The sequence below is a fragment of the Panthera onca genome, chromosome D2, assembly GCF_046562875.1.
Source record: "Panthera onca isolate mPanOnc1 chromosome D2, mPanOnc1 haplotype 2, whole genome shotgun sequence".
Classification (NCBI taxonomy): Eukaryota; Metazoa; Chordata; class Mammalia; order Carnivora; family Felidae; genus Panthera; species Panthera onca.
This window is the reverse complement of record NC_138349.1, coordinates 73,419,149-73,438,017: the sequence shown is the minus strand read 5'-3', so window position 1 is coordinate 73,438,017 and position 18,869 is coordinate 73,419,149. Positions and strand designations below refer to the sequence as shown.

Sequence of the window (18,869 nt, the reverse complement as noted above, 5' to 3'; positions counted from 1 at the left end):
TGGACCGTGGCAGGGCCCCCACCTCTACCTCAGCCGAACAGCTGTGCTCTACACTGTATATGCTAGAATCCAGTAAATGGTTTTTCTTGCAAAAAAAAAAAAAAAGATTCCACAGCTCAAGAAAAATGGTTAAGTGTAATTTTTTATAGATAGAGTCAAATTGCTGTCCAGTAATGCTGCCCCAGTTTGTAATCCAGCCAAGAGCGCTTGGCCATATCCTCACTAATGCCGGATATTCAATCTTTAATTTTTCTGGTCTCCTGGGTGAAAAATTATCTCATTCTCATTTTAATTTGCATTTCCATTATTCATAGTGAGGGTAAGGATCATTTTACATATTTACTGGTGACGTATTTTTTTTTCTGTCAATTTCCCACTGCCCATGTATATGCTTTACCCATTTTTATTAGGCTCTTAATGATATTTAGAAGGTATTCTCATATTAAGATATTAATATTTATTGGGGCACCTGGGTAGCTCAGTCGGTTAAGCATCCAACTCTTGGCTTCAGCTCAGGTCATGATCTCATGGTTCATGAGCTCGAGCCCTGGCATCGGGCACATAGAGCCTGCTTGGGATTCTCTCTCTCTCCCTCTCTCTCTCTCTCTCTCTGCCTCTCCTCCTGCTCACACACATGTGCGCACTCTCTGAAAACAAATAAATAAATAAACATTAAAAAAAAAACTTTAAGGGGTGCCTGGGTGGCTCAGTCGGTTAAGCATCTGACTCTTGATTTCAGCTCAGGTCATGATCTCACAGTTCATGGGATCAAACCCTGCATCAGGCTCCATGCTGACAGTGCAGGGCCTGCTTGAGATTATCTCTCTCTCCCTCTCTCTCTCTCAAAATAAATAAACTTTTAAAAAAACTTTAAAAAGATATTTATATGTGTTAAAAATATTTTCTATCAAGGTGCACTTGACTTATTTTTACCTACGGCACACTTTTTAAACATTTTAATTTATAATTTCTGGATTTCGTGTCTTTCTTAAAATTGTTTTTTTTTTTTTATTTCCAGGATATAAAAATAGTATCCTCCATTTTCCTCTGATACTTGTATATTTTTACTTCTTTCCATTGAGTTTTTGCATCCTGTCAAGTCTTAGGATTTGATTTTACTCTTCCTACCTTGTTACATTTTTATGGATTCTGTCAGAGGATACGAGACTCCTGGGTCAGAGACAAAGGACTTTGCTTCTCGTAGCGCAGTGGCAGCATGAGCATTAGTGTGTTACTTTCAGTTCCCCTTGCCCCCAAGGCCCACAGGGGTGATGCAGATCCTGTTTTCCCTGACCAGAGATGTTCATTGAGCTTAGGGAACCAGCCTTTTCTTAGCGGAAAAAGTTGTCATTTCATCCCTCAAGGATGCTTGCTGAAAACACAGCCCTGGGGAATGGCCTGGGCCAACAAGTAGTAGTATGTGTTGGAGAATGAGCCCCCTCGACTACTGGCTCACAACAAATTCACATACATTTTCATACGTGATGAGAGACAGGGATCCATTTTCTTCCCCCAAATGGATAGCTGATAGTCCAATACCATTTGCTAAGTAGTTTCTCATTAGTGATTTGGTCACTTGGTTAAAAACACCACTAACTTAAAATACCACTTTTGCCGTATGCTACGTTCTACATTCCCAGTCATAGGTGGTATGCTTCTGGATTTACACTTCTGTTTAAAGTGATCAGTCTCTTGTTTCCGATTCTGTGTCTCCCTCTCTCTCTGCCCCTCCCCCGTTCATGCTCTGTCTCTCTCTGTCCCAAAAATAAATTAAAAACGTTGAAAAAAAAAAATTAAAAAAAAAAAAAAAAAAAAATGGGGCGCCTGGGTGGCGCAGTCGGTTAAGCGTCCGACTTCAGCCAGGTCACGATCTCGCGGTCCGTGAGTTCGAGCCCCGCGTCAGGCTCTGGGCTGATGGCTCGGAGCCTGGAGCCTGTTTCCGATTCTGTGTCTCCCTCTCTCTCTGCCCCTCCCCCGTTCATGCTCTGTCTCTCTCTCTGTCCCAAAAATAAATTAAAAACGTTGAAAAAAAAAAAAATTAAAAAAAAAAAAAATAAATAAAGTGATCAGTGTCGGGGCGCCTGGGTGGCTCAGTCGGTTGAGCGCCGACTTTGGCTCAGGTCACGATCTCGCGGTCCGTGAGTTCGAGCCCTGCATCGGGCCCCTGTGCTGACAGCTCAGAGCCCGGAGCCTGTTTCAGATTCTGTGTCTCCCTCTCTCTGACCCTCCCCCATTCATTCTCTGTCTCTCTCTGTCTCAAAAATAAATAAACGTTAAAAAAAAAATTAAAAAAAATAAAGTGATCAGTCTCTCTAATAACAAAACCGTTTGGTTTACTAGAGTGATACGAAGTTTTGATATCTGATAAGCCTAGTCCTCCTGTTTTTACTTTTTTCTTGCTGTTTTGTGGTGGATGCTATTCTCGCTCATGTTCTCCTCAGGTGAAATTCAGAATTACATTTTATAATAACCTCTGCTGGAATTTTGATGGATATTGTCTGGAATTTACAGATTGAGAAAGAAAATAAACAGCAGTCAGTAACATGGTGTATCTTTGTGATCATTCAGTTTTTTAAATGTCTTTTGGTAAAATTTTCTTTTTCTTTGAGATTTATAATCTCTGGATGCATTATTTCTGGATATTTTTTAGTTTTATTGTGATTAGGAATAGAATCTTTCCTGTCACATTTTTAATTGGTCACTGCTGATATACAGGAAAGTGGTTTATCTTTTTTATTTAAAAAAAATTTTTAGTGTTTATTTTTTAAGAAAGACAGTGTGAACGAGGGAGGGCCAGAGAGAGAGGGAGACACAGAATCTGAAGCAGGCTCCAGGTTCTGAGCTGACAGCACAGAGCCTGATGCAGGGCTCAAACTCACGAACCGTGAGATCATGACCTGAGCTGAAGTCGGGTGCTTAACTGACTGAGCCATCCAGGCGCCCCAGTGATTTTTTAAAATTTGATCTTATTTTGGGTGCCTTTACTGAACTCTATTATAAACATAATATTCCAATTAATTCTCTTTGATTTTCTGGTGGAAAGACATATCTGCAAATAATGGCAATTCTGGCATTCCCCCCACCCCCCAATATTTATCCTCAATTCTTTTTCTTATTACATTGGCTGTGACCCCCCCGGGGCAGTGTTCAAGTGGGCATCTGTGTTAGTTTCCTATTACTGCTATAACGAGTTACCACCAACTTGGTGGGTTAAAGCCACAGAAGTTAATAATTACCCTACGGTTTTGGAGATCAAAAGTCCAAAATGGCGTTCGCTCGGCTACAGTCAGGATGTCTGCGGGGCCGTGTTCCTTCCGGAGGCTCTGAGGGGAGAATCCATTGCCTATTCTAGAGGCTGCCCTTCCTCCATCTTTCCAGCTGGGAGTGCAGCATCTTTCAATCTCTCTCTGACTCCAACTCTACTTCTCCTGCTTCCTCCTTTCACTCACAAGGACCCCTGTGAGTACATTGGGCTCACCCAGATAGTCCGGGATAATCTCCCCTTCTCAAAATTCTTAATTTAATCACATCTGCAAAATTGCCTTCCAGTGTTTAAGGTAACATATTCACGTGTTGCAGGTGGTAGGATATGGACACCTTTGGGGGCCCGTTATTGTGCCCACAAAAGCATCCTTGCCTTAATCCAGATGTTTCAGGGAACGAGAGTAATATTTCAGCATTAAAAAGTAAGGTTTGTTGCAGGCTTCCAACCGACCATTTTATCAAGCCAGGGAGTTTCCTCCTCTTCCTAGATTGCTAGATAAAGCTTTCATCAGGACAGGATGCTGAATTATTTTAAAATGTGGGGTCAGGCATCAGATGATCTTCTTCTCCTTGAAACTGTTAATGTACTGAGTTACATTCATAGAGGTCTTCATGCTGAAATAGCCTGCAAATTCTAGGATAACCTCTATTTGGTCATGATATATTATTCTTTTTATACAATTATGGGTTCAACTTGCTAGTAGTTTATTTACTATATGGTTACATGTACGTTCAAAGTATGAGTGGCCCATGACCTTCACGTGTGCGTCTGAGCATGCACACAATATACTCTTGCATGATTTTTAAAAATATTTTTAAAATGTATTTGTTTTGAGAGAGACAGAGAACATGAGTGGAGGAGGGACAGAGAGAGAGGGAGACGCAGAATCCGAAGCAGGCTCCAGGCCCCAAGCTGTCAGCACAGAGCCTGACGCGGGGCTCGAACCCACAAGCCGCAAGATCATGACCTGAGCCGAAGTCGGACACTTAACCCACTGAGCCATCCGGGGGCCCCTCTTGCATAATTTTAAAATCAGGATATTCCCTTAGGTGTACTTTATGCACAGGTCATTCTCACATATTTAATGTTAAAGAGCTAAGAGATGATTTTTGAACCCTGATGCCCCAGATGGGTCTTATACAGCAGCCTAGCATAAGTCACAAGCTCTACTTTATTTGATAGATTTAATGGGGCCATATTTTTGACTTTACAACAGTGACACAGCTCTGATGGACAGTCCTCGAGAAATAAAAATATATACATGCAAAGTTAGGGAGAATGACTAAATTGAGAATGATGCCTGGGAGAAGAGAAGCTCCATGGAGTGGGGCTGTCTGGAGGCCAGGCCCAGCCATCCGGGGTGGGTGTGGGGATCCTAGAAGTGGGAGGCAGCATCCGGGCCTTGGCTGTGCCCTGAGTGACTCTGGACAAAACCCTTGCCCCCTCTCTGGTCGCCCTTCTGCCTGTGTCAGGTTTAACGTGGAGTCTGAGACCCCCTCCCCCTTTCCCCTTTGACCTTCTTGGGTCTGGCCTCCCTGAGACTGGACCCCTCCAATCACCACCCTTTACTGGGGGGCTCAGATCCCTGGGGGCCTGGAGTTCCCTTCCTCACCTCCTTCTGGAAACTTAAGGGTATTTTTGCGCAAACTCCCACAGAGTTTGGGGGAAATCTAACAGGAAAGGGATAAACCTTCCGCTGTTTTCTTAGTCCCTCCACTCAGCTGCCATTAGTTTGGCTCTTAAAGAGCCAGGCCCCCTTTTCTCACTGCCATCCAGCAGTGAGGCTTTCTACCTATTGGAGGAGACTTTGGGGCTGAGAAGGGGGAATCCCAGCCAAACTGGGGTTTCATGTAGCCCATTTGCAGCTGTTGGAGTCGTCCAAGGGCCTCCCCTCAGCTGGGTCTGGGAGGGCTCTAGGGGGCTAGGAGCTGTGTTGCCTGGGTTCTGTCCCCTCATTCTACATCAGGCACTTTATTGCTGGACCTTAGTGGGGTAGGCTTGCCCCTGCTCTTCCAGAGCCTGGAAGGGAAGACTGGAGGGCTTCCTGGAGGAGGCTGTGGAATGGGAGGGGTCGGGGCAGGAGAAAGAGGCCAGCAGCAAGCCTTTGCACATTGGGGTGGGGGCTGGGGCCTGGCAAAACCTTAAATGAGGAGCTGAATACAAGCGAGCAAAGACCACAAAAAAATACAATGTCTTAAAATGTTGATGTGTTTTGGAGATAGAATGGCTTAGTGTGGAGGTTCCAAGTAAACCCTGGTAATTTTTTGAGATTTGGTGTTTGAGACCTATCTTCTTTGAAGAACTGGGTCTCCCACTGCAGAAAGGCACACATACATCAAAGGATGCCTTCACAGGAGGTCAAAATAGTTTCCCTGGCCCCAAGCTAAGAGATAGCTTGACGAGGGTCTTCAAGTACATGGAAGGCGGCAAGTGGAGCCTGGCAGGTGCTCCGTTTATAGAGATAAAGGCGAAAAGATGGTGACATTTTATAGCAGCACTGTGTTTGCCTGAGGAAGAAATTGTACTGGCTCTTGGGAGCAGACTAGGGTTCCAAGAGGATAGAGAACCCCAAGATCAGTGTAGTCATGAAAAACAGTAGGCAAATAAGCCAGCCGTAGGTGCGCTATGTCAAGCCCTGTGCGGGAGGCCATTAAAATCAGGTCATCCAGCTGAAATCAGAATCTTGGAGCATGTAGAAAACATGTAAGTTTGAACATAGGAAAGAATTTATAGCCCAGAAAAAGAAGCAAGCATTCCTGGGACCTTAAACTGTAATACTGCTTGGGGAGGTCTTCTGCCCTGGCCTCGTGTATGGAACCCACAGAGGGTTCCACTCTGTGGTCAGCTTCGTAGCTTCTCTGATGGCTGGACTTCTTAAGGAGACACCCAGATTCTCTGGTCCCCTGAGCCCCAAATCTCAAGATTACTTGGGCAGATCGATCAGAACATAGAACATAGACCCCAGGTCCCATCACAAACCACCCACTGAGGATCTCCAGGAACTGGGTCAGGACATGTCTGGTGGATTTTGAACAGCTGCCCTGTGGCTGACTCCTCGGGTCCTCGGGGCCAGGCTTGGGAAACACTGGCACGGGACAATGACAGTTGACCCCATCGATAGGGAGGCTGGAGGGAGCACAGAACTATTGGGTGTTCAAACGTCATGAAGTCAAATGTGTTTTTGAAAAGCTTCTCGTCAAAGCTTGCCTTTGAATTATTTCTCGCTTGGGAATTACTATTCCACAATTTGTTTGGAATTTATTTGAAACAGCAACACTGGAGGCCGCACACTTGCTCTCCAGTTATTAGGCGGGATTCTGCGGTGTGAACATCCTTCTGTTTATATCTGAAGCTTATGCTGAAATGAGGATAATGGCAGCAGTGAACATTTACAATGTGCTTGCTCTGTGTGTACTGGGGGCGGTGCTCAGTACTTGACGCGAGTTCATGTCAAGTAAAAAGGCTTGACGGAGGATGAGGCAGTACGGTTATTGGCCCCATTTTACAGCTGGAAAAACCAACGCGCGGAGAAGTGGCCGGCGTGGTGATTGACCACGGTGGAGTCTTGCCCAGTCTCCAGACTCCTGCTGCTGACACGGCTCTCTGCCACCGCTAATTCTGTCCCCTCTGCAAGAATTCCTCAGGTCGCCCCCATCCGTGTGGATGTTTCCCCGGGGCAGCTGGGCTACCCCATGGCACCCACCTTTCCCTCCTCACACCCCTAAGCTCCCTTTGTTGACTGACGGCTTTTCCTCCGCAGGCCTGTGTTGTGGAGAGCTGCCGATGGGACTCACGGCCCCCGAAGCTCACTGTGGTCGGCGCTCAGGGTTGCGCCTCCCTCTGTGCCACCCCCTGCCCCGTCCTGCTGGCCCAGGGCCCTTTCCTGTGGGATTTGCCGCCACCTTGCGCTCAGTGCGCCCCCACCCCCACCCCGCGCTCTTGGACATGTCCTCTGTTTCGTTCAGGACTCAGGCATGGGTCCCAGAGGACAGATGAATGCGGGGGCACTGGGGTGTATTTGTCCCCTCCCCCCACTGACACATGTCCACTGTCCTCAAACCACACTTGTGCACCCAGTCCCCCATGTGAAGAGATCCTAGCAAGCCCCCACCCGGCCCCCACATATACCTGGACAAGCTTGATCCTAAGGATAAACACAGAACGAAAGAGACGATAATGAGGACAAGGGACTTGCCAATAACAACAAGTATCAGAGCCAAAATTGAAGCTTAGGCATCCCTCCAGCCCTTCTGGGCCATATGCCGCCCCTCTGTGCAGTACCTGAACTCTAACTTTTTTTTTGATTAAGTATTTATTTATTTCTTGGGAGACAGAGAGACGAGGGGAAGAGAGAGAGAGGGAGACACAGAATCTGAAGCAGGCTCCAGGCTCTGAGCTGTCAGCACAGAGCCTGACGCGGGGCTCGAACTCTCAGCCAGGAGATCATGACCTGGGCCGAAGTCGGACACCCAACCGACTGAGCCACCCAGGCGCCCCTGTGCGGTACCTGAACTCTAAAACCAAGTAAAGCACGTTGGCCCTACCTGAGGGACACCACTGCTTTCTTTCGGAGCGCTCTTTACCAGGTGGGAGGTAGCTGGGATCCAAACCACGGGTTGGTTTGATTCCAGAGCCGGTAGACTAGCTTCCTGGGTAAAGAATCCATGAAGGAATTATAAATACGCCATCGATGCGGGGCGTGTGCTGAATGTATACGCCAATTTAAACTTTTGAAAATGGCTGGTGACTGACCTCAGGATGGCGAGGTGTGGGGGGAGTACAGAGGTTAGTTCATTCGAACACACATCTTCCAGTTACACACTCTCAAAGCAAGTCTGGGTTTCTGGCCAGGTGGGCAGCTGGAGGGGAGCCGTGGCTTTGCTCCCACGCGTCCTCAGCACGATGAGATGTTGAACATTTGTTCCCGCCTGCCTCTTTCTCATCCTTGCTGGCCTGTTTCCTCTTACAGAAGAGGGTTATAATAATCGAAATTGTGCAGGCATCCACGAAAATGAGACGAGATGATGGGATGAAAAGCGCTTAGTAATCCACAAACCAGCAGAAAAATGGAAATCGTCCCCATCTTTCTGTCTCACTGGGCAACTGGACCATGTTTGTTTGTTCTTGTCGGGGGTGGGGACGGGGGATCTTTAGCAGGAGAACGTGGCCAGGGGTGATGGAATCAGCCGTGATGCCAGTGCGTGTGGCCGAATAGCACGGAGGGAGGAAAGCGCCCGTAAGGTGTGCTTTGCTCTCCGTGTGGACGTGCTCTCTGGGTCTGGAATACCGACCGAGGCAAACAGGCGGGGCTCCTTCCGCAGCCCCGTGACTAATCAGCAAGCATCGGAAGCCCAGCCTGCAAATCAAACTTAATTGTTCGCATATGTTCTCCAAGCTCTCCGTTTATGGCGAAGGTACCAGAAGGCTCTTCGCCGTGCTGATCTGTAAACACATAGTGCAGGGGCCTGTTTGGAAATGGGCTCAAGTGAACAAATCAGTCGTTGTTGTGGGGAGCCCTCTGTGAGTCCTGCAGAAACGACCCCAGCTTTAAAGCCGTCTCCGAGTGCTAAAATGCATCAAGGCTGGATCCCAGATAATGACCCCATTGTCCCAAACTGAAAATCCGCGAACTCCAGCGGTCCTCTGTTTCCCCAAAAGAGCAGCCTTCTTGGCTCAGCAGAGGTACTGTGAGCGTCTGGGCCGCGTGGTTCCTTGTTGTGGGGACCAGCCCGTGCCTCGTGGCCGTGAACCTGCCTGACTTCTTCCCACGAGACACCACAGCACGCCAGCACCCCCGACCCGGTTGTAACACACGAGGACGTTTCCAGATGTCCCCCAGGGGCCCAGATTGCCGGCAGTTGAGAACCAGTGAGCGAGGGTGCAGGTGAGAGCGGGGCTGGTCCGGTCAGTGTGAGCAAAAGTGGGGCTTAGAGGGGAGGATAAAGGAACCTCGGGCTAGAGCAGAGCCAAGTGGATGCCTCTGTGAATAACGAAAGCCGAGTTCCAAGACGGTGCAAACAGCCTTTGCTTCAACTGGCCATCCTCAAATTGTCCTTGTAAGGCGATGGCGGAGGATGCTGAAATGGGCCGGACCACTTAAAGCGTAAGCCTTGGGCCCGGCGTGAGGTAGAGTATCAGCAGCGAGGACAACAGGAGTTTGGACGAGCGGGAGATCACGGAGACCCAGCCTTGCGGTCGCCGGCGTCTGCTGGGATGGCAGAGTCCCTGTGAGGCAGAGGCTGGGACATACGCGCACGTTGGCACACACACGTGCATGAATGCACACGTAGTGAAGACGGCGAGCTCGTTACTCTAGTGCCTGCCCTGCGGAGCGGGGATCGAGCCCTGCCGGAGAAGTGGCTCAGGGCCAAGCGGGAAGCGGTGCAGACCCGGCCCCTCTGATGGAGTCAGGTGCAGGGGCAGGACCAGACGTTTGCTCTCGGGTCGAGAGGTATGGTGTTACAACCTCAGCCACATATACAGGTCTTTTCCATTAAAAAGAAGATGCGCTCAGGTACCAGCTACTCGCCATCGTGAGAAGGAATAATAATTTTCTAGTGGGGTTTCTATTGAGATTTTAGCAAGTCTTTAGGGCCACGGAAGCTGGTGCTTTGTGTTGGCACCACGGCCTTGGTTGTGTGCGTGTGGGCGCGCGTCTTTAACACACGGCCATACACGAGTCAGGTTTCTTCTGGAACCTGTTCTGACCTGTCCCCGGCCTCACCCCACACAGCTGGACACAGCAACCCCCACACTGGCGATTGCCCGGCCAACAGATTCTGTGACAGGACAGGATGATCCCAGGTGGGGTGGAGGGGGGAGGACCACAGGGGGATGGGGGTGAGGGTGGCTGTTTATCCCCATGAAGGTCAACCTTGACTGACTGTCTACTCCAGCTGTTGGCCTGGCAGGAGGGGGGCGGGGGGGGCTCATCATCTCTCAGCGGAATCTGAAAAAGACAAAGCCCTATGACAGTCCAAATCAGAAACATGCTGCAGGCCTCCTGGAGACCTCGCGCTCTCTGCCCCCTCCCCCGAAAGCCCTCCCCCGGCTCGGCTCGTACATCCCTCTGCCTCCCTCCCCTTCATTCTCTGGAGGATAAAAGGCAGGTAATGAAACACCTTTCTTTTAGGATGCCTTTACCTTTAAGGTGCGAGGGATAATATCCCCCAATCCGGGGAAATGCCGGTTCAGGCTTTGCCTTCTGCATTGAGAATCACTGGAAAAGAACAGCCTGACGTGCCACAGTGTCATTTTTCTCCAAAAAGAGAAATGACGAGTAAAGCATCTGTTGTTGGGGGCCTTCCCGCTTTCCGTCCTGATAAGTAAGCAGCCTGTGGCTGCCATGTACATGCTCCGGGAAACAAGATGCTGGCGCCTTGAACTCCTTCCTCTGCTCTTTTCTCTGCAGACGCTGCTCTGGGTGTCTGGGCGAGCCCCGTAATCTTCCTTTGCCGCCACCCCCATGCCTGCGTCTGGAGGAGTGTTTTCTCTTCCTGAGTGTGTAGGCAGCCTTTCCGGGATAAAACCCACCCGTGTTCTGCCATCTAGCTGTTCCTTTGCAGGGCTTAGCTCTCATCTGGTGACGGGGGCATTTTCGGTGGTTTTCAGCTGACAGCAGAGAGTACTCGTCATTGTAAAACTTGTGCTCGGCCCTGCTGTCCTATGCCTCCCCCGTCCGGTGCCTCCCAGGTGGTCACTGAGCCCACAGCCCCGGGAAGTCTTTGTTCTGTGAAGGGAGAGCCTTTCGGGAAGGCTTGCCTCCTGGAACTCTTTCTGGAAGGTTCTGGGCTCCTCCAAGCCACAGCACCCCAAGCCCCCACCTGCCTAGACCCTGGCTGCTTCCGTTTCCCACAGTCTGCTCTGACTCGAAGCCACGGCGTCCCTCTCAAGAGGGTTCCAGAAGGAAATTAATGCGAGCGGTACATTTTGCAACGAAATGCTAAAATAGCAATCAGTGGAACTATTTCCCTGACGTGCAGGTCTAATGTGCTGCGTTGAATCAAAAGTCTTGCTCAGTGAGCCAACTCATTAAATCCTTATGAGCGGCCATCCTCAGAGATTTTCCTTCTCACACTTTCTCCTGCTCATTCTGTCCCAGTTCAGCCCTATCAGGACTGCTGTTTCTTGTACTTGCCTCGTAACTACCTCTCAGGGATGTGAGAGGCCAGGGTCGTTCGGGGTGGCTGTGAGGGAGGATATGAGTGGAAATAAAGGAGAGAGGAAGAACACCTCTTCCTGTCCCCATTATGTGGGATCCATCGCCTCTCCCAAACCCGGGTTCCTGACGTTCATCCAAGACGTAAAGGACCCAGACCATGAAAGATTTCCCTTGGGCAAGCCATGTGTTCTGGGTCCAGGCAATGCTCAATTATGTGCAGGAAATGGAAGCAGAGCAGGAAAAGCTCAGAAACGTGAAAACCTGGATAATCCTGAAAAACCCTTTGGCTGTTCATTCTAACCCTCCCCCGTATTCCATTTCCAGCAGCCATTCACAAAAGGGCATGCCTGGGGAACGGAAGTGCTCAGACAATCCAAATGACCGATTCGGGATTCCGACGGGTGTCGTCGTTTTCTATGCATCCTGTGGTAGAATCCAGTTTTTATTATGAGTGACCTCACCTGGAGGAGACCTTGAGAAAGGTCTCAAAGGAGAATGGTCCCCAGGTGGCCCTGTCAGTCACCCCCCCGAGAAGGTCACTGCTGGGCCTCCTGGAATAGAGCACCTGCATGTGGGGGCTCGCGGTGACCACAGCCTCCACCGTCACACTCAGACATCAAGCACGAGTGGCTTGGGGTGGCTCCCACAGCTACTGAGGCTGACCACGACCCCGGTTGTCGGGGTGGGGGTGCGGGTCTGGGCGCAGGCTCTGGCCGGGCAGTGGTACACTCTGGGCTCCTCAGGCTTTTAAAGGCTGGAAGGTCCTTCTTGGCGTGACAGATGGGAGGCTCGGACCTTGCTCAAAGTGACAGGTTTCTGAACACTGTTCAGTGGGAACAAACAGTAATTTGGACTTTGCTTTTCAGCCTGGACTCTTTCCTGTATGGCCTTCACACCCTCTTCAAAGGTGACTTTAGAATAACAGCACGAGACGAGTGGGTATTTGCCGACATGGACCTTCTGCATAAAGTTGTCGCCCCGGCCATCAGGATGTCCCTGAAGCTTCACCAGGTAAAAACCAAAACAACAATCCATTTTTTATAAAAGGATAAGCCTGAAACATGATGGGGGAAAAAGCCTTTTTCAAAAACATGGTCCCTTTTCTTGGCATGACGTTTGTGAGCGGGCGTGTAACTAAGCATCGAGGCCGTCCAGATATTCTTGACCTCAGCGGTGGTGATTGGTCTGCAAGAGCTGCTGGGGGCGGTGATGTCCCACTAGGACAGAGAAGGGGAGCTGGCCACCGAAAATGACATCTCAGAAGTACCCAAACTGTATTGCAAAGGCAGAGAAACCAAGGCTGAAAGCCTTTTCCTAGGCACCTTCCAGCGGTTAGGACAATGGGACGAGGACGTGTCCTCTACCCCGTCGGGATTCGGAAGGAGTGTGGGAAGAGAGTCCACACAGAGTGGACTTGGCCCTTCGGGTCACCGGCCGAGTCGCCATGTGGTCACTCACCCACGGATCAGCTCGCTGGTCTTCCCCGAGCCTGCACATGGACCTCTTTCCCCCCCAGGACCAGTTCACTTGCCCCGATGAATATGAAGACCCAGGGGTCCTCTATGAGGCCATCCAGTCCTTCGAGAAGAAAGTCGTGATCTGCCACGAGGGCGACCCGGCCTGGAGGGGCGCCGTGCTGTCCAACAAGGAGGAGCTGCTCACCCTGCGTCACGTGGTGGACGAGGGCACTGACGAGTACAAGGTCATCATGCTCCACAGGACCTTCCTGAGCTTCAAGGTGATCAAGGTACAGTGGCCCTACCTCCCGGCTGGCACCAGGGTTCACGTCTCAGGGACACAGTCTCGGAGGAGCGGAGGTGGGCAAAGGGGCCAGGGTCCCTCGAGCCTGTGAGAACCAGCGTGTCCACAAGGGCTTTGGCGAGGAGTCCTGGTAGACACACATGTAGATGAGGGTCAGGATCTGCCTTGTTTTTAAACACTTTTCTAGTTCGCCAAAGTTCCAGAACTTTCTGTAATAACCTATCCCTGGACCTGGGGGCTTTCTTACCAGTGTTTCTTTTCTTCGTATAGCTTCGAACCACTGCACCAAAGCAACAGCTTTCTTATTCGCCCTGTTTCCCCATGAAAGTGGCATCATACCCATCTTACAGGACTGTCCGCGGCTCCGGCTTGACTGCGAAAACACCTTTAGGCCAAAGTCCTGTGGTCACAGATACTCAGACCCATAGCCCTGGTCGCTCTCCGTAGGTTAAAATCAACAGACTGAAAACACATGCCACCATCTGCTTTTCTCTCCGTTCCTTCCCCCGCCTGCAGGTTAACAAAGAATGTGTCCGCGGCCTCTGGGCCGGGCAGCAGCAAGAGCTCATATTCCTTCGCAACCGCAACCCGGAGCGCGGAAGCATCCAGAACAACAAGCAGGTCCTCCGAAACTTGATTAACTCCTCCTGTGACCAGCCCCTGGGGTACCCCATGTACGTCTCCCCACTAACCACGTCCTATCTAGGGACCCACAGGCAGCTGCAGAGCGTCTGGAGAGGCCCCGTCACTTTGGACGGCATCAGGACGTGGTTCCGAACCAAGTGGTTAAGGTAGGTCTTTACCACCAAGGCCTTCATCCAGACGTTGGTGGGGGGGGGGTGCGGGGAGAGCTCCCCCACTTCTGGTTAGAGTTTCACTGTTGTGTGATTAAAACCGCTATTCCCGTGTGGCCTAACAGATCATTTGTTTCCCTGAGCAGTCTCGGATGACGAATCAGGGAAACCTCACGCAGATGAGAATCTGTGTCCCTCGCACTTGCTGAGGCTGAGGTCTGGCTGGCGTTCGTGCACGGCGTTCACGCACAGCGTTTGTGCAGGGCATTCGTCACAGCGTTCATAAACCGTGTTCATGCACAGGGTTCGCGCACGGCGTTCGCGCGCAGCGTTCGTGCACGGCGATCACGCAGAGCATTTGTACGCAGCGTTCGTAAACAACGTTCGGGCACAGCACTCATGCACAGAGTTCGTGCACAGCGCTTGCGCAGAGTGGCACGGGTTATGGGTCTGCAGGAGTAGCTGTTGTACATCTGTTACGGGGCCGGGGCCTGAACTCCCCCAGCACACGGCTTCCAACCAATAAGCCTTTCTGCTTGGGATAATGTCTCTGGTTAGCTGGGATGAATTCTAGGCGGTTTGGCCCAAGTATGGCAGAGCTCCAGATCTCAGGCCTCGAAGCCCAGGGTTCTTTCAGAAGGTCAAGGCTGCAGCATGTGGATCCCGATGTGTCATTCATTTCTCAGGCACTGGCATCTGAGGAGCAGACCCCTCCCCCGCCCCCCTGCATCCCAAGTGTGCTGCTCACCTGTAGAGTGTGGTCTTTTTTAATCCTGATTTCCACAGGGGTGTGGTGGGGCACTGGTGGGGGGGGGCGGGGCGGGTAGAAATGTCTGGTGAGGGCCCTTGAAGTCCCTCTCCCCCGACAGGATGCGGAAGGGCTGTAACGCCGGCCAGCATGGTACAGGCAACATCGAAGACGTGGATGGGAGGGCTGCCCCGTCCGCGGGAGGCGGCCACGCTCCGGGCGGCGAGAGCCAGGAGAGCAGCACGGAGCAGCCCAGAAAAGATGGGACCCACCACTGGTCACCACACGAAGGGACACAGAGGACAGGTGGGTGCAGCGGGCCTCACGGTTACTGATCAAGGCTCCTCTGGTCCCCGTGACTGACACCACGGGTTATGCTGTCATTCTAGCCTTGGAGAACTCCTTCTTACAAAAAGAAAAAACCAGGATTGGGCCACAGGATGCCCTAAATTTACTGACTCTTGAAGGTTCTACTCAGGAAAACCTCTGGTAGACTCAGCTTTTTTTTTTTTTAAGTTCATTTATTTATTTTGAGAGAGCACACAAGTTGGGGAGGGGCAGAGAGAGAGGGAGGGAGGGAATCCCAAACAGGTTTCACACTGTCAGCAAGAGCCCAACAAGGGGCTCGAACTCACAAACCGTGAGATCATGACCTGAGCCGAAATCGAGAGTTGGATGCTTAACCGACGGAGCCACCCAGACGCCCCTATTAGAACTCAACTTTTATCCTTTATCCATATCCTGTTACCTTAGCCAGCCATCTGTCTGTCTGTCCATCTGTCCCCCCTCTTACTCACTTGGTGGCCATCGGATCGTGTGCCTACTGTGTGTGGCTGTGCTGTAGCTACCGGTCCAGGCTGGCACGTGCCTCCTTCCGGGAGTGGACCCTCATTCCTCTCTGCATCTGTGGGGTGCAGAGACAGGCCTCCTGCCCCCCCCCCTTTCCTGCTTCTCTCTGGTTCCTGCCTCCACCCCCCCGCCACGTACACCTGCCATTTCAGAGGACAAGAAACGAGGCGGAAAAGGGTGCTGGCAGACCTGATGGACGAGGTGCACTGGTCCATGCCTGGGGAGAGTTTAAAGTTTAGAATCGCTTTGAAACTGGTGCCCACCTAGTGAGGCTCACCCAGGTGGATGAGGTTCTGAAGCCCGCTCCCCTGGGGACAGGGTAGGAGAGGCGGCACCGAGGGCTCGAGAGGACACGCCAGGTGGCTTCAGGACGGGCAGCTGCTGCGTCCTAGCTCCTGCCCACACATGGGTGCTCGGCTTTGCCCTTCGCAACCTGTTAAGCTGTTTCACCTTTTGGCCTTGGCGCTTCCTTACCATCCAGAAGCCTTTGCTAAACACCTCTCTGTGCGTGTCCCACAGGCCAGCTCTGTACGGAGGGAGTTAGCCAGGGACGGTCCCTGCCTCCTGGAAGTGCCCCAAGCAAGGCTGAGGATTTGACCGAAACAGTGAGGGTTTACATAAACACAGGCAAGTGGTAGGTAGATAGACAGATGATAGAAAAATAGATGATAGGAAGGAATGAAGGAGAAAGAAAGAAAGAAAGAAAGAGAAAGAAAGAAAAAGAAAGAAGGAAGGAAGGAAAGAAAAAAGAAAGAAAGAAAGAAAGAAAGAAAGAAAGAAAATAGTATAATACATATAGGGAGGACACCTGAGTGTCTCAGTCTGTTAAGCGTCCAGCTCTTGATTTCAGCTCAGATCATGATCTCAGGGTTCATGAGTTCAAGCCCTGCTTTGGGCCCTGCACTGATGGTTAGGCGCCTGCTTGGGATTCTCTCTCACCCTCTCTCTCTCTGCCCCTCCCCTGTTTGTGCGCTCTCTCTCTTTCTCAAAATAAACTTAAAAAAAAATACACATGCACAGGGAGGGGCGAGGGGAGAGATGACTGATAGATGACAGATGGATAAGCCTGAGAGATGGAAAGCTAGAAGATGGGAAGGAAGAAGATGGGGAGAGAGAGGGAGATGGGTGGATAGGCAGAGTGGCTGGCGTTAGCTGCTCAGAGGGGACAGAACCCCCTGCCATCCTCCCTGAACGCGGAGTGAGCGGTGCCCCTGCCCGGCCCGAGGCCTCAGTGTGTGGCTCGCTCTCAGGCTGGGACTTTTCTTACTGCGTGGTTGACCCCTGTTGTTACTGAATGAGGAATGTTAAGGTTCAAGATCACCGAAGTGATTTTCCAGATGGGAACGTGCAAGGTGGCTTCCACATGGAGAAGAGGCTGCGTGTTTGTCCAGGTGGCTCGTCTGCAGCGGAGAAAGTCTGGGGCCGGGGGATCTGGCGGGAGGAAGGCCGGGTGTGCTGGACGAGCCTCGGACGCAGTGAGACTCCTCCTCTTCGTAAGGAGTAAAAGGGTGCCCGCTGTGCTGGGCCCGGCAGAGGCTAGAGTTCCTCCCTCTCCTCACAGCCCAGATGCCGTGGGTCGTGAATGTTCTTCCCATTTACAGCCAGAGGCCAGCACCTGGGATCAAATACAGACTTTGGGGGCAGATATTACAGCACAATCTTCCAGAGGCCAAACCAGCTGTTGTTTTCCTTATTGCTTCTCAAAACTGCTCCTGCCAAGGTCACTCCTGGCTTTCCATGCTCTCCAAGGTGCCTGGGCTCCCAGCCCTCATGACTGTCAGCCCCCCACCCCGCCCCCCGCCCCCCGAGGCTGCCTCAGGCTCCCAGACCAGCGGTCCTCCTGTTCAGGGGCCTGAGGGGGCCCATCGCCAGGCCCCAGCGGCTTTGAAGCCGCCCGCCCCGGGTCTATCAGGACATCCCTGCTGCGGTGACAGATCTTAATAACAATCGTTGTGCCCGACCCTCACCTGTGTGCTTTCCAAGTGCAAATTCACTAGTGTCACCATGACCCAAAGAGAGAGCCCCTCCCCATACTCACCTTGCAGCTGAGGGGACGGGGCATGAAGTCACATCACTGCCCAGAGTCATGCAGCTGGGACTCAGACCCAGAAGCCGCCATTCTAACCACCGGGCACGGTCCCTGCCCTCTGGCCCTGGGGTGCTGTGTCACCTCATCAAGTGCCGCCCTCGTCCCCAAGCCCGGGCACGAGCCGATGGGGCCGCCGCCCTGCACCTGCCCCAGCCCTCCATCTGTGCTGCTGGCCGCGTCCCTGCCCTGAGTTTGTCCTGTCCCCTGGCTGGCGAGTCTCCTCTCACACCTGGTCTCCCTTGTGACCCACGAGCAGGCAAAGCTGACACTCCGTTCCTCCCCAAGCAGCCAGCCGGGCTTCCTTTATGTCCCCACTTGGGGGTGGGGGCACAGGGGGGAACCCGTGCTGACATGCCTGCAGAGGAGGAGTCACTGCCCCGCTGCAGGGGGTCAGAGGACTCAGAGCGGGGAGGATGGGCCAGCCCGCCCCTCCCCTCCCCTCCCCACCTCACACACACGAGGCACTTCTCTCTTGCTCTCTTTGGCCCTTCCCGCAGCCCTGATGACTCCTGGCAGCCAGAGCGGTGTCCTTTGAACTTAAGGCGGGTCAAGGCATTCTTCGGCTGAATCTCGGTGTCACGGCCTCCCTTCCCACCAGCGGCAAAGCTGGAGCCCTTTGCCAGGGCAGCTGTCACAAAGTACCACGCACGAAATGGCTTGCCCCACAGAAACGGTGGTGTCCCAGTTCGGGATGCTGGAAGCCGGTGATCAAGGCGATCAAGGTGCCGGGAGGTCTGCTTCCTCCCGAGGGCTGTGGGAGGATGTACGCCAGGCCTCTCCCAGCTTCTGGGGTCTGCTGGCTGGCTTTGGCGTTCCTTACCTTGTAGACACATCACCCCCTCTCTCTGCCTCCGTCTGCACGTGGTGCTCTCCCCGGGACACCTCCCGGGTCTGCGTCCGAATCCCCCCTCTCTTTGAGGACGCCAGTCCCGCGGGAGGAAGGCCCCCCGGTATGACCTCATGGGACAAATTACACCTGTAACCGCCCTATTCCCAAGTAAGGTCACATTCTGAGGTGCTAGGCGTTAGGACTTGAGTGTGTGGATCTGGGGGGCACGCTTCTGCCCTCGCCTGGCCTGCGTGGCTCCCCGTGACGGACCATCTCCCCGATACCTACTTTCTGCCCTCTGGCCGGCTCACGTTGCCCTGGTCCCCGGGCCTCCTCGCTGACCCTCGTCACGCAGGCTCCCCCTCAGGGCCTC

General features: G+C 52.1%; 1 protein-coding gene across 1 annotated transcript in view; it reads left to right on the top strand.

Moving 5' to 3' along the window:
* The window catches only part of PCNX2 (pecanex 2), a 300,170-nt gene that overhangs the window by 273,559 nt on the left and 7,742 nt on the right, over positions 1-18,869 (top strand). The window contains exons 29-32 of the mRNA XM_078434220.2: positions 12,293-12,437; positions 12,943-13,173; positions 13,704-13,978; positions 14,851-15,035. Of these exons, the coding sequence (XP_078290346.1) occupies positions 12,293-12,437; positions 12,943-13,173; positions 13,704-13,978; positions 14,851-15,035 (836 nt within the window). The remainder of the gene's footprint in view (positions 1-12,292; positions 12,438-12,942; positions 13,174-13,703; positions 13,979-14,850; positions 15,036-18,869) is intronic.